At 45.8% G+C, this 15725-nt stretch overlaps 1 protein-coding gene across 2 annotated transcripts; it reads right to left on the bottom strand.

The window, feature by feature from the left end:
* Positions 1-11391: 11391 nt before the first annotated feature.
* Positions 11392-13442, bottom strand: LOC125545183 (phenylacetaldehyde reductase). Of its 2 annotated transcripts, XM_048709062.1 has the most exons (7): positions 13303-13428; positions 13068-13243; positions 12804-12976; positions 12330-12518; positions 12094-12256; positions 11759-11945; positions 11392-11669 (listed from the first exon to the last, which is right to left on the bottom strand). In XM_048709062.1, the coding sequence occupies exons 2-7, from the start codon at positions 13198-13200 to the stop codon at positions 11528-11530; spliced, it is 987 nt and encodes a 328-aa protein (XP_048565019.1). In that variant the 5' UTR covers positions 13201-13243; positions 13303-13428; the 3' UTR covers positions 11392-11527. The 2 variants fall into 2 exon arrangements, with proteins under 2 accessions (XP_048565019.1, XP_048565018.1); XM_048709061.1 differs by having other exon boundaries at positions 13068-13442.
* Positions 13443-15725: the final 2283 nt, after the last annotated feature.

The raw sequence follows: 15725 nt of genomic DNA, 5'->3' as shown, positions 1-15725 counted from the left end.
TTGACGATAAGTCGCCAGTGCATGACAATTATCATACATATGGAAGTGTTGGCTTCTAAAAGATTGGGTTATCACCCTTACTGTCTGGATCACATGAGCCGGCAGTGCAAATTCAAGATCACAGGTATGATATTGCCGTTGTGTTTCAAAGTTAAAATTCATAACAGGTTTATCTCTTCTTTCAATATTAATGGTCGTATGTAAGATATTATGACTCGCCTTGTAGTAAGATACCAATATAATTCAATATCATAGGAATAATATATTTCTTGTTGGTTATTCTTGCGTCCAGCCTTGGTTATACAGCTATGTTGGCTTCCTTGGTTGTGTACTGGGCGTTTTGACCTGTCCAGCGATAAACCGCCAGGACAATTTTCATATCTTACATGCAGGAACAGATTCAAACACTACTGATATTGTAAAGAATGTAAGGCATATCTTCACATGACGGATAAAAGTGTTGTACGCAGCACAATATGCACGATGGCATAAGCAGAACATGAAGTTTTAAGCCCTATTACAAGGCGCTTGGAGCCCAAAAGGATAATGATGTTTTTTACACTCTCATAGCAGATGATAAACTAAAGCTGGTTCATCAATCCTGGCCGGGTTGATTGGATGGTTATGACTCATCCCTTGCTGGTTCATCCTCCTCCACCGTTTGGAAATTAGGCTTGGACCAATCAAAGCCATGAAGGGCGACGAGCTCAGCCTCATCATCAATCAGACCAGATGGGTCAATTTCCGGGGTGAAAGTGTGCTGGCGAACCGGCGGGATTAAATCCGTCACTTTATATGAAGGAGTCACCATCTTTTTATTTTCTGCATCAAAACCCGGCTGATACTTGGTAAGATTGGTTTCTTAGGCAATAATGGTGGCATGAGGACAAATCTCTTTTACACAAGCAGCAAAGTTGTAACGCCCTCGATGCGGCTATATCTCCCACGTGTCGAAGCATGACTTAGAGACATAACCGCATTGAAAGCAATGTCGCAAGTGAGGTAATCTTCACACAACCCATGTAATACATAAGGGAAAAGATACATAGTTGGCTTACAATCGCCACTTCACACAATAAATGAGTAAAGCATTACATCATCCAAATACAATCAAGGTCCGACTACGGAACCAAAATAAAAGAAGAACCCCAAATGTGACAAGGTCCCCGATCGACCCCAACTGGGCTCCACTACTGATCAACTAGAACGAAACAACACCAAGGGGAAGATCTTCATCGAACTCCTCCTGAGCTTGGTTGCGTCATCTGCACGGACTCATCGGCACCTGCAAGCTGGTTTTGGAAGTATCTGTGAGTCACGGGGACTCAGCAATCTCGCATCCTCGCGATCAAGACTATTTAAGCTTATGGGTAAGGTAAAAGGTATGAGGTGGAGCTACAGCAAGCGACTAGCATATATGGTGGCTAACATACGCAAATGAGAGCGAGAAGAGAAGGCAAAGCACGGTCGATAAAAGTATGATCAAGAAGTGATCCTAAAACAACCTACGTCAAGCATAACTCCAACACCGTGTTCACTTCCCGGACTCCGCCGGAAAGAGACCATCACGGTTACACACGCGGTTGACGCATTTTAATTAAGGTCAACTTCAGGTTTTCTACAACCGGACGTTAACAAATTCCCATCTGCCCATAACCGCGGGCACGGCTTTCGAAAGTTCAAATCCCTGCAGGGGTGTCCCAACTTAGCCCATCACAAGCTCTCACGGTCAACGAAGGAATAGACCTCCTCTCGAGACGTTCCGATCAGACTCGGTATCCCGGTTCTACAAGACACTTCGACAAGTTAAAACAAATCCAGCAACACCGCCCGAATGTGCTGACAAATCCTAATAGGAGCTGCACATATCTCGTTCTCAGGGCACACTCAGATGAGCGCTCCGTACAACTAAAACCAAACCTCGAGTTTCCCCGAGGGGGCACAGCACAGGACTCTAGTTCGGACCAACACTCAGAGGAGCACTGGCCCGAGGGGGGGGTTATAATAAAGATGGCCCTTGAGTCTGCAGAACCCAAGGGAAGGTGGTAGGTTGTTAGTGCAAATGGTAAAACCAAGGTTGGTCATTGCTGGAGGAATTTTATTCAAGGCGAACTGTCAAGGGGTTCCCATTATCACCCAACCACGTAAGGAACGCAAAATCCGGGAACATAACACCGATATGACAGAAACTAGGGCGGCAAGAATGTAACAAAACACCAGGCATAAGGCCGAGCCTTCCACACTTTACCAAGTATATAGATGCATTAATTAAATAAGAGATATTGTGATATCCCAACAAGTAAACATGTTCCAACAAGGAACAACATCTCCATGTTCCAACAAGGAACGAACTTCAATCTTCACCTGCAACTAACAACGCTATAAGAGGGGCTGAGCAAAGCGGTAACATAGCCAAACAACGTTTGCTAGGACAAGGTGGGTTAGAGGCTTGGTCAACAATATAGGAGGCATGATAAGCAAGTGGTAGGTATCGCAGCATAGGCATAGCAAAAGAACGAGCAACTAGCAAGCAAAGATAGAAGTGATTTTGAGGGTATGGTCATCTTGCCTGAGATCCCGCAAGGAAGAAGAACGAGTCCATGAAGAAGACAAACGGGCGTAGTCGAACGGTTCCTCACAAACGCGACGTTAACGGAACCAACCCGAAGAAGCAACACCGGAAAGAAGCACACAACATAGTAAATAAACAACACATGGACATGGCATGATGCACAACCAAGTATGATGTATGTCCGGTTTAACGATACATGGCATGGCAAAATGCACAAACAATCCTACAAATTAAGTGGAGCTCAATATGCAAAGAGTTGCATATTGACGAAACACCACGACAAGTTATTTAGTTCGATCTCGTTTATGTACCCAACAATATTAAATGTTGTTAAACATGGCAAGAGGGTGAAGCAAAAGAAAACTACCTATCTAGGCAAGTTTAAATGAGGTCGGAAACAACGAACAACAATTTAGGTAAATCCCCATATGCATATATTGGTTTGGTACTGTTCTGCCCTAAACCATATTTTATAGTTATTAAACATGCAAGATGATGCCATCATGTTAAACTAGGCAAAATTCTACCCCATTTACATATAAAGATTGCTAGAAACCGAGCTACGGTTATTTAGTTATGATTTAAAGCATTTTAACATGGCATTTGAGCAAAATTAAACAAACAGCAATTTAAACATTTTAAACATGCATGAAAGCAGCATATTTTGAAACTAGATAGAATTATAAGCATTTTGCATATATATATAAGTTGTTTTAATCCGATGCATGGTTTGTGAGATATTAAATGCATGAACATGAGGGTTTTTCTTCAAATCTGTCATCTCTGGAAAATTAGACAAATTCGCAGACGAAAAAAAAACCACATCGGGCCGAATCTAGCTGGCCCAAGAGTGCACAGAGTGAGGGCGCTAGATCTGAAGCTCACCAGGCCTCATGGGTCGGCTTGGTTGGGGAGGAGACAGGCCGACGGGGCTGCGGCCTTGGGAGCCCCACAAATAGAGTGGCCAGCTCGGGAGGAGCTGGGCCACGACGCGGGACACGGCCAGGAGGGCGCTGGAGGCGGGCGCTCCTGTTCTAATGAAGCAGAGGAAGCACGGCGCTGGCAGCAGGTCGAGGCAGGGGGCCAGGCGCGGCGGCAGCTTGGTCTCCGGCGGCGGAGCGGCGACCTGGGAGCAGGGACGAGGCCGGGGCGCAGGGACTTGGCACTGGTCGTCCTCCTCGCACACAGGGGAACGTCGCGACGAAGAGGCCAGGCGTGCCGGCGCGATGCAGAGGAGGCAGCAAGCGGCGAGGCGCAAGGAGATCGGGCGGAGCTCGTCGCGGACGCTGAGAGGAAACGGATCTGGCGACGAAGGACGGAGGGCGAGGAACCTTGCGCGATGCAGGGAATGGAGCAGACCCGGCGCGTGGAGGCAGCCGGTGGCGGAGATCCATGCGGCGGAGACTTGGTCTGCTCATGTGCATAGAAAAAAACGAGAGAGAGATGAGAGACAGAGAGGAGGGAATCAAAGGAGGAGGTGGTCGCATGGGCTCATCTGCTGGACACCGGCGGCCGCGCACGGCGCGGGGCTCGATGGTTGGGCGTCGAGCACGGGCTGGAGGTGGAGAGGAGCCGGGCGGAGAAGCAACATCCATGGGAATTGGGAGGAGACGCGGGGGTTGGTCAGGCACAGAAACACAGGAGGTGGGTGGCGACGGATCTGGGTGATGGGATGGAGTGCAGTGGCGGCGGCTGGGAGGGAATGATGGGACAAGCCCCTAGGATCTAGGGTTAGACTAATATTTATATCAGATGAATTTAGGTTAGGGGATACCTCATCCCTACGATCGCGAATAAAATAGCTAGGAAGTCCAAATAAGAAAACAGTGACGTTTTGCAGATGTTTGGGGATGATCCGGACAGACGGTGACGACTGCTCGGGTCGGGTCCGGGACAATTTTCGGACGCGCGCGCGAGGGGGTTTGATGCACTGAGCAGAGAGGGTTTGGTTGGGCCTGGCGGTAGGTAGGAAAAGTGAAGACAGTCTAGGAAGGTAAGAGAGGGAAAGCCCGGCAACAGTTTCCGGAGACCGAAAACGTCCGACGAAAAGACCGGCTATAATGCCGCTATAGTTTAACGGTTGGGCTATCAAACGAACTCCGAATGCAGTGAAACTTGACAGGCGGTCTATCTACACTATAATAAGACCACCGCCAACTTTCAACCCAATCCGAGAACCTTTTCCGGCCACTTATAAAATAATATTTCGGATGTGCTGCGGGCTCGTGCAAGTGTGGTTGGACTCAGAACGGACAACGGAAGGAACGGGGAGGCCGGGACGGATGCAAGTTTTGAAAACATGATGATGCAATGCACATGATGACATCACAAGATGCAACACGCAAGAGAATGACATGGCAACAACAGCGAAAAACTGAAAGACACCTGGCACATCGGTCTCGGGGCGTCACAAAAGTCTTCTTGGTCGAAGGGACTCCCATCTTCCTTAAGGCTGGGGTACCCCCTGGCTACGTCCGTCGGGTCTAGCTCCGATACCCAGGCTTTGGAGCGGCTCAAAGCAGTTATGGCTCCGGCTCTCGCACAGGAACGCTTGACTTCTTAAAACCTGGCGGGCAAGATGGATAGCTTTTTCAAGACATCACTCAATAAGTTTGGTCCTTGGTTAGCTGGGGAGATAATGGCAAGAGCCCGTTGAGCTCTAGTATACAGTTGCTCCACAAGAGTGTAAACCGCCTTGAGCTTTATCAAGCTATTTTGACTCAGATTGCTGCTCCGGGGACCTGTGAAGTTTTCCCAATGGGTTAAGTAGGTGGCATACATTATGGTGATAAATATAGACTTTTAGTAAGTAAGAATGATTTACCAAAGATTGCAGAAACCATCTGAGACACACGGTTCTTTAAACCGGTGAGTTCAACGGTAACTTCTTTCAGAGCCGCCTCGGCCGTTTCAGCATGCTGCATCAGAGCAGCCTTCTCATCGGCCCAAGCCTTTTTCTCTTCATTAAAACCGCTCTTTAGTTTCTCTGCTTCAGACACACTCAACTGAAGTTTGGATTCAATTTTCTTTGTTTCGGTTTCCTGAGTCGACAGCCGGGTCTTGGCTTCAGATAATTGGGTTTCCAGTTCTGCGGTTGCAGCCTGTATACAGAATAAGATTGTCAAGTTTCATGGCGGATTATAAAAGCAAGTCCCAAGTGCTTTGCAAGCAATAACACTTGGCACTTGTGGGCTAATGTCTGTCAGCGCAATTTTCTTGTCAAAGGAAGTGGATTTTTTCAGAAGTCCCAAGTGCTTTGCAAGCAATAACACTTGGCACTTGGGGGCTAATGCATATTGCTGTTTCTTCCCACCTAAGGTAAGCCGGATGTGTTATTCATAGCTTCAGCCGGCTCATAAGGATATCTAGTCAAAGTATTTGTCTATTACATATTGGCTAGAAGAACCGGCTCATTCGTATTGATTAAACTGGCCCTTGGGGACTACACATGCACATTGAGAAACTATCAGTGTCTGGTTTGATTGTAAGCCGGGGATCGAAAGGAGTTTAAGGTAAGTTTATTACAAGTCTACGGATCATTCATTCTTATCATATTCCGTAGACTTGGGGGCTTCCAGGGTATGTAACTTATATAAAACAGAGAACATACCTCATATTTCTGATACATCTGTTTGACCATTTCAATCTCTAAGTCACGGCTGGAGTTGACTTGGCTAAGATAGCCAGATAGTACTTCACAAATACTCAGATGGGTGTAGTGGGAGACATCAAACTTCACTTTCTGCCTCTCCATGACTTCTTGCTTTGCGGAGTGTCGTGCCAGCACAGTTGGATTGCCCGGTTCAACGAATCTGCTACCAGTGATTAAAACATCATTGCCATAAGTCTCCGGCGGGTTAGCTGAGCTTGACGGTTCAGCAGTGGATGGATTCAGAACGGTCTCGTCAACAAACGACTCAGGAAGATCTGATTGAACGTTGGTGGCAGGGTCTTCCGGTGCTTCAATTTGTTCTGGAGCACGAGTCGGCAGCGCCGGTTCAGCGGCTTTCGGGTCTTCAGCCGGTTTTGCCACCTTTGCCTTCTTGGGTTTTGCTTGACCACTACAAAAAGAATTTGATGAGTCAGTATAACGACACGGACATAGAGATGCAGAAGAAGGATAATTATTTTTACCCGGGGGCAGTCTTGAAAGCCGGCAGCTGAGTCTGCGAAGAATCACTAGAGGAGGAACGAGCAATCTCCTGCAAAATGGAATTATAGTTGAGTGACTCATAAAAGTGACTCATTCATCAGAGTTAAGATGTAAAAGAACCTCGTTTTGGCGTTTCCGAGGAGTTTTTGGTAAACCGGAGGGTAATTCATCGTCTCCACTGGTCTGGGTCTGACGGCGGCTCTCATGTTGCTGCTTTTTTAAAAGAAAATGAGGATCTAAATAAGCCAAGGGTGTGAAAACCTTACTTTCCTGGTTAGCCGCCAAGGTTTCTGCCTTGGCAAAGGTTCTGAGTCGGAGGAAATAATAGTTACCTCTTCTTCTACTGCCTGGCTGCCCCCCGTGTCATCCTGGTAATAGTCAGTGTCAATAAGGTTGTTAAAAAGCAGGCCAAGAGAGTCAAGGGCTACCTCCGACTCAGAGACGTCATCCAACTTGAACAAGTCAGAAGCAGTTGGTTTCTTCTTAGATTTTCTGGCCGTCTTCTTGGCGGCTATTGCGGCGGCTCTAGCTTTTTTGGCAGCCTCATGATCATATTTGGCCTTCCAAAAGTCAAATTTAGCCTGTAGAAAAATAACAGGTTGAAACTCATGCAAATACTTAACTGCTGAAGAAAAATGAGTCAAGAGGAGTTACCTCTGGTGTCGGGTTAAGTTTGCAGAAAGGATTCAATCCTACTTTGCTGCGGTCTTCATATTTGTTGTTGACGAGGGTGGTCGACATTTCAACAATGGATTCTTCAGTCAGACGTAGGGATCTATGACGTAATGGATCGTCTCCTCCTTCGGTATAGTTGTACATCAAGTCAGATCGACGGCTCAGAGGGATGATCCGCCATGCGATCCAACAGCGGATCAAGTCAACTCTAGTTAAGCCATTTCCTAGCAAGGCTTGAACCCTTTTGATGGTTGGGATAGGTTTCTTACGTTCAGCAGCAGAAAGCTTATCAGGGAGTGAATATTTAGTGTCAAGACGCTCAGTGCGATAACCCGGCATTGGTTTTTCATCAGCTGGTGATGTGTCTTTGCAATAGAACCAAGTTTGGTTCCAGTCCTTGGGATGACTTGGCAAGACTACTAAAGGAAAGACATCATCCCGTCTGCGCTGAATCGAAATCCCGCCAAGTTCCAAGCTGGGGCCGTTGGTTTATTCATTCTGGCGGTTCAAATAGAAATACTCTCTGAAGAGTTCAACAGTAGGTTCTTCTTGAAGATAAACCTCGCAGAGAACTTGGAAGTTACAGATGTTTGATATGGAATTGGGTCCAATGTCTTGCGGATGAAGCTTGAAAAAATGCAAAACCTCTCTGAAGAATTTTGAGCCGGGCGGTGAAAAACCCCGGTTCATATTATCAGTGAAGACTATGATTTCACCATCCTTTGTATGAGGTTTTTCTTCGGCCGGGTCAGGGGCGCGGTAAGACATGACGCTCTTCTCTGGTAAATACCCAACAGTGAAAAAATCCTTCAGAGTGTCCTCAGTGACTGTGGAAGGGACCCAGTTGCAAATTATCATCGTCTTTGGCGGCATGGCGAAAAGACAGGCTAAAAAGGAAGTAATTTGCCAGTTCAAATTAATTGGTGGAATTACAAGTTAATGATTGCAATACAGATGTGTAATGGCGGCTTAAATAAGGGCTAATGGTATATGAAGGAAAAATAAGTCGGCATGATAAGCCGCCATGACTAAAGATATTCAAAAGTTGCCAGCAACAAAAAATTGGTTAAGTACCGAGGTAAACAAGTTTCACAGACTGCAGCTATTATTTTGGATCAACGGCTGTTCAGAAAAGAAAAATAAACCTAGACCTAAAAATCGGTACAGATGAGTTCATGAGCTTGCCCAAGATTTTTTTTCCAAGAAAGGGGATCTACTGATACTGAAAGTGGAAATAAAATAGCTACCGCATTGGTTTAACACCGTTTTCAGATCAAAGAGGCTCGTGGTATAGCCTGGAGGGTGAACTACGACGAACTACGAAGAACACGAAGAAGCTCGCAAACCCTAGTGCGGATCTAAGGCATGAAAAGGCAGAAACTTACAGCTGCAGAGCTGCTGCGGAGGGTCGCCGCCGTTATTTGGATCGACTCAGGTTGATGCAGTGGCCGAGGTTGATGAAGACGAGGTGCTCTACGGCGGCGGTAGAGCTCGAGCGGCAGAGGGGTTGCGAGAGAAGGAAGAAGGAGAAAAATGTGAGATGGCTTCGGATCCTATTTATAAGGAAAGGGGCGATAGGCAAGCGCGAAAGACGACAAGGCCAAAATGATGATTATCCAGCTAATTGGATGCCTCGATTTTTGGAAAGACATTTAAGATAAAGATCCGTTAAGATGACGTCGTGGCGGGTTTCCAAAATTCTTGGAGATGACGTCATGGCGGGTTATAAGGTTTTCACAACAGTTGTAGATGGATTTTTTCTAAGTGTTGAAGATTGACATGAACGAAGTTCAAATCAACCTGGGGCCTAATGTTGGGGATATGACTACCAGATATGACCAGCCCAGGAGGGGCCGGGTCAACCACAATGGAGGTTCACCTGTATGAAGCCCAAGAGTATACAAGATGGCGGTTCACAGTTAGGCTTATGATAGGCCCAAGCCCAGAGGCGGCTTAAGGCCCGTAATTGTAAACCGCCATGTATGAATAGATTTGTAATATAAGGCATGTAAGATACGTCACCGAGCCAGACACGTTGTATGAGCCGGCCGAGACTCTGTAGGCTGCAGGGCGTCAACCCGTGTATATAAGGGGACGGCCCGATGGCGGCTTAGCGCAAGAAACAAGAGAGATCGAGAGCCAGGTTAAAAGTATTTGCTCCCTGGTCATCGAAACCCTAGCAATACCACCTCAAACTGGACTAGGCCTTTACCTTCACCGCAAGAGACCGAACCAGTATAACTCCTCGTGTCCTTTGTCCCGTTTAACCCTTTTAAACTTCCTAGTTGTGATGGCTCCACGATTAAGTCCTTTCACTAGGACATCTGCCGTGACAATTCCACGACAGGTGGTGCTTTTGAACACAGGGTCTCGAGCTCTAAAAATGAAAACTCTAGATCTGACATGCTCTGGTTGTACCTAGCAATGATGATGTATCATGCCCTATTTGGAGACATTGCTTGGAGTTTGCTCACACTTATTCTCAAGATGAAAAAAAATCCAAGATATAGCCTCCATGACTCGATCCGGCGACAACAGCGCTTATACGTTGTACCCTTCTTGGATGCATCGTTGTTGAAGCACTTTTCACAAAGTTCTGATGATGCCACTGGTGCTGGTTGATGTTGATGGTTGTTGTATATCTGAGTTCGCTTTGACATGACTTTCGTAGGCATCGTTGTTGAAGTACTTTTCACAAAGTTCGGATGATGCCACTGGTGCTGGTTGATGTTGATGGTTGCTGTATATCTGAGTTCGCTTCGACATGACTTTCATAGATTGCGGTTTTTTTTCGTTGTGTGTGTATGTTGATGTTGGCTACTGCATCCTAATTATGTAGAGGCCAGGTGAGTGTGCTCATGATCCTTGTATTCTCTCGATGCGATATTACGAGTCAACCCTTTATCGGAGAAAATATCCACTATTGACTTGAAAAGTATTCAGCTCTAGAAAACACTTGCTAGTGTATTAGGGCTTGACCGCTTTGCAGAATTTTCAAATCAGAGGAATAGGAAAGGATTTTTCCATGAGCTCTCACATAATAGTAATAATCCTAAGGAGTCAGGTCAGTATGGACATATAGTCCTAAGAAATCTAGTACCTCAATTCCTATAAAACAAATGTTAAATATATGGAAAAAAAGACGTACGTCAAAATCCATTATTGGTTTACGAAGAGCAATATTTTCCCAAAACAAAGAATGAAAAATGTGAAGAACATTCCAAAACCAAAATCACTGGTCGACAACACCAGACGGCTTTGTCGAGACTAGGATATCAACAAGTTGAAATCTTGGGACCTCTTTATTCCTTTATTCAAAAATAAATTAATATTCAGCTGCTTTGAAATGTATGATTTTCATAGGAAATTTTCAGGGTTTCGATCCTTCGAAGTTTTTCTCTTAAAAAACTTCAGGTCACGGGATTTGTGTTGAAAAAATTTTGTGGGATGTAGTCAAACTTCTGTGGGATGTATTTCTATGCATCAATTTCATTGGAACCTAGTATATTTTTCCTTTTGAATGTCCAATGCACACACTCTCTCTCTACTATCTCTCTTTAATCACCCAATATATTACCATGTTTGTTTCATGTGCACCATCTAAAGACATCGGTAGAAAAAATCTTGTGTTTTGAGATCCTATATGAATCCATAGTATAAAATTTCAATTGTGTTTCTCCCATTCAAAATATAACATTTCAATCTGTTTTTGAACTTTGAACTAGAGGGTGATAATGCAATTATTTCTGTTAGGTTACCCAATTAAACAAAGTTAAGAAGATGAATGCAAAGGGATGGATCCCAACAGAGATCAGATCTGAACTCTCTTTCCCCTATTTCTTTTGCTTTGAACTTCTTTTTGTCACTACTTGTTTCCTTTCTATTATGCTACCCACTTCATAATTTTCAGCTTTTTCAGATGTTCCTTGTTGCCTTATGATGATGCTTGGTTCCTTCCTCACTTTACACTTTCAGTTCAAGTAGGGAACTGTTGAAACATGAAATGGAAAACATGCATTATTGATCATGGTTACATGCACGGCGGCAGTTCATACAGCAGAAATTTTTTCCTGCAACAGTTTTCAAACCTGGCATACACAAAATGTATATTTGTTCAAGGTCACAGGCTAGATTTCTCCTTTGCTCCTTAGGCAATCCACCGTGTCCCTGACAGTTTTGTCGAATGGGGTGAAACGAACGCCCAAATCGATCAATTTCTTGGACGGAGCCTTCGACCTCACCACCCAGCCCTGTTTGTCCTCCTGGATCCTGAAGTGAAAAGAAGAAATCAGCAAGATTATTAGAACACTGCATCTGACAGAGAGACGATCGATGTTGCCAGTCAGTAGATGTATCACCTGTGAACCGGGAATTCAGGGTAAAGGTTAGCAAGTTCATCGTGGAAATCGACGAGGCGTACGGCGGACTCCATGCACAGGTGGCGCCCCTGCGCCGACGGGTTCTCATAGAGCACCACCAGAGATTGTGCCACATCTCTGACGTCCACGCAGCCGACGAAGAAGGGTTCCATGTCGAGCTTCTGGCCTGGGCAATGTAATTTGCAGCCTTCACTCTTAGAAACTCGAAATAAAGCTTTTCTGCGTTGCAACTTGCAACTCAGCAGCAGAAGACGGAGTGCAGGAATTGCCACAGAGCTGCAAGACTCTGTATGTTGAACTTGTAATCGACTGACCTCCCAGAAGCAGCATCAGCAGACGGAGACTGCCAGTAGGTGCCGGGGTCAACGTCGGGCCCAGCACCAGCCCTGGATTCAGCACAACCAGCTGCAGTCCTTCCTCTCCGGCGAAGTCCCACGCCGCCTTCTCCGCCAGCGTTTTGGAGACGTTGTACCAAAGCTGCAATTCAGACAGAGGAAGTGACCGTAAGTGCTTAAGTCCAAAAGTAGCATCTACAATTCAGACGTTGTACCTCGAGTTTCTTGAGGATCTCAACGTCGGCCCAGCAGTCGTCGTCTATGACCTTGCCGGCAGGCCAGTCGGCAGTCGTCGGACACATGGCCGTCTGCGAAGACACCATCACGACACGCTTGACGCCGCTGTCTCTGGCGGCGCGGAGGACGTTGAGCGCGCCATTGACCGCCGGCAGCAGCAGCTCGTTCTGCGTCGATCGAACACAGAAGCAGTTAACTTGCGTATATTATTCAGACTCTGCAGTGATGGAAGTCTGAAGTCTGAACTATGGCGCGGCAATGCTTGGCACATCTAGCCCTAGTTATTGCACATCTAAATCACTCAATCAAGCCTAAGAAGAAAAAGAAAAGGAAAAAAATATATCCACACGAATCTTCATATAAAATCAATGACTTAGTAGGACTTAGATGTGCAATACTTATGGCTAATCTAGATGTGCTTTAGCAATTATGGAGAAAGAAAGAAAAGTTGCCTCGGGGTCTTGTGCGGGCTGCAGTATCACGGGGGAGGCCAGGTGGAAGACGCCGTGGACGCCCTCGACCGCCGGCCGGACGGAGGCGGGGTCGAGGAGGTCCATCTGGAACAGCCGGAGCCGCGTGTCTGCGCCATCCAGAGCCTGCAGGTGCTTGGTCTCGCCCTCGTCCTCTGCAAAATCAGTCCGGTGAAACAATATTGCGTCGACCCGATTCAGTTACGGTGAGAGAGAGAGGAGGAGGAGAGGAGGCCCGAAACGTACGGAGGTTCTGGACGGTGGCGTGGACGGTGTAGCCGCGGTCGAGGAGGAGGCGGACGAGCCAGGAGCCGACGAAGCCGCTGCCGCCGGTGACGCAGACGAGCTCGCCGCGAGCATCTCCGCCGGCCAACGCCATCTCGCCGGTGCTCGGCACGATCCGCCCGTCAGCAGCTCACCTACTGGACACAGACAAACGGTCAACTCGGCACTTCCCTGGCTCCTTGTGAACTGCACTTACTTCCTCAACACGGGCGAGACGCGACGAGAGGGGAGGCGTGCCGTCAGCCCGTGACGCGGGCTGCAACCAATGTGCCGATTTGGACGCCAGAGAACACGATCGCATGCTGAAATTCATCTGCATTATTATCCCGTGGAAGAATCCACATCTAGCTACCCGCGTCGATGGCCACCATTATTTCAGGTCGCTGTTGATCGTGTACGCCGTAAGGACAACACTGGCCCAGTTTGGCCACCACCCGAGTAGATTGCAGCCATGTATGCTCTCGCAAGGACGGCAGTGGACAGAGCGTCGGATTCCCTCTGATGCACACCCGGGACGGGAGGCCACAAGGGCACGATAGACACGTGACACGACCGCACCACGAAGCTTCGGAGTCTTGCGGCAAGAGAGGAGTACGGCCCGGAGAAATGTGTCACGCATGATGGTGGGCTAAATTTCGTGTTTTGACTCTTTTCTAAAAATTAGTCTAGATCTGACCCTAGCTTGCAAATATTTTGAGATCTAACATTTTTCTTACCGTCAGAGTCTATGACGATAGGGTATAACAACCTAGTGCCAAGGTCCCTGGTGGTAGAGTTGCACGCCTTACCATAATTTTTTTTTCTAAGTATGAAACACAGTGCATGCTCATGCCTACCGCTGGACCCGTGACGGTAAGGCTATACAGGCTACCGTCAGTTTGTTTGGCAGTAGGGTTGTTTCCTACCGCCATGGAGTCTGGCGGTAGCAAAAGGGTCAAATCCCGAAATTTTATAAACTAGGGTCAGATCTGTACTAACTTTAAAAAATGGTCAAAACACAAAATTTTGCCACAAGAAGGGTGGTGTAACAGTGGCAGAGGCAGCATTTGATAACCTGGATGATTCTTCGTGCGTTGTTGCGATAACTTTGTTAAAAAAAATATGTGAGTAGTTGCTAAAAAAATATCTAAATCTAATGGAAAGAAAGTATAAACGTGAAAATCAATTAAAAAAGTGACAAAATAGAATAAAAACTTTTAAATTATTAATGTCATTTCAAACAAAAATGTAAAGGATGACTAACATGAATGTATGATGTGGCGGCGTTACATGCATAGACTAATGCAAAAAATGATCGTAATTTCTAAGTTAAATGCATGAGTCGTTTATGTGGCGGATTTTACATGGCTTAGTGGAAGAGAAGACTTAAATGCATGGCTTAGTGAGATGTTGAGATTGACACTTTGCATGTTGAGACAATTGGGATCAAGTTCTTAAGAATGTAGGTTATGCATGTTGAGAGAGGCTGATTAGAGCAAAAAAATAAATTAAATCATGCATTGTTCATCTTCAAATTAGAAGCATATCGATGATCTTAGGGAGGGTCAGGACCTGTTGGTCCCCTATCTCCGCCACCGGTAGTGTGGATCGGATGCTGAAGGGCATGTTTACGTTGACGCGCAGGAACGGGCGACGATCCGGAGTGCTAATGCATACACCAATGTCGAGATGGGCTCACAGGATTTCGGCTTGTTGCAGTTTGCATTAAAGAGAGAGTGAGCGGCATTTCCTATTTGACGCTTACTATGTTAAGATGTCGTTGTTTTGCACAAGGAGTTGAGCGGGAGATGAGCCAACCCATTTGAGCTGTTATTATATACATCCACAGATAGCGGTTTTGGGAACCTTTCTTTCCTTTTTTTTTCTTTACTTGCTTTTGGTTTTTTGCTTTTATTTAAAAAATGTAAGTGTTTAAAAAATGTTCATGTTTTTTAAACATGATCGAATTTTTAAAAATGTTGATGGTTTTCCAAAAATGTTCTCAAAATTAAAATATTTTTCACTTTTCAAACCATATATATTCATATTTTAATGTAATATAGAAAAATCAATATAAATCTAGTAAACAGAAGAAGAACATGTCTCCCAACAGGAAGAACGACTCGCTACAGGACAATCAGGCTCGCTTGCTATGGGCCGACCTAGTCGGGGAGGAAACAATGGCTGCTTGACGCTAAATGACTATTTGCACAATCGTCAAGTAGGAGCAATTGGAATGAGCAGTGTGGAAGAAGGAGAGGCAATGAAGGTATGGGTTAATGGTATGTATGTACTCCCCCTGTCTCTTAATATAAGATATTTTTGCATTTGAACTGCAAAAAACGTCTTACATTATGAAACAAAGGTAGTGTATTTTTGGGCCAATATTGACTAAAGATTATTAGGCTCAGCTCCAAATTAGATGATATGATAATATGCATTTAATTTATTGCCTGTCTCTAACGACCAGTCAACTGGATCCACCCCGCCTCCCTTTTTTTTCTGGCGCAATGAAAACAATCGAGTTGGCGGAACTGGGAATCAAACCCACCACCTCTTGGTAGACCAAGATAGTTGCAACCACCCGGTCTAGATTAAGCCAGTGATTAGATTGAGGTTAGGTAGTATTTGTACTGCTAC

Source organism: Triticum urartu, chromosome 3, assembly GCF_003073215.2.
Source record: "Triticum urartu cultivar G1812 chromosome 3, Tu2.1, whole genome shotgun sequence".
NCBI lineage: Eukaryota > Viridiplantae > Streptophyta > Magnoliopsida > Poales > Poaceae > Triticum > Triticum urartu.
The sequence above is the reverse complement of the archived record's forward strand: the minus strand, read 5'-3'. Positions and strand labels throughout refer to the sequence as shown.

Coding starts and splice junctions, on each gene's coding strand:
- LOC125545183 (XM_048709061.1), bottom strand. CDS start 13,200: ATGGCGTTGGCCGGCGGAGATGCTCGCGGCGAGCTCGTCTGCGTCACC. Junction 12,977..13,067: donor CGCCACCGTCCAGAACCTCC/GTACGTTTCGGG, acceptor CTGATTTTGCAG/AGGACGAGGGCGAGACCAAG. Junction 11,946..12,093: donor GCTGATGCTGCTTCTGGGAG/GTCAGTCGATTA, acceptor TACATTGCCCAG/GCCAGAAGCTCGACATGGAA.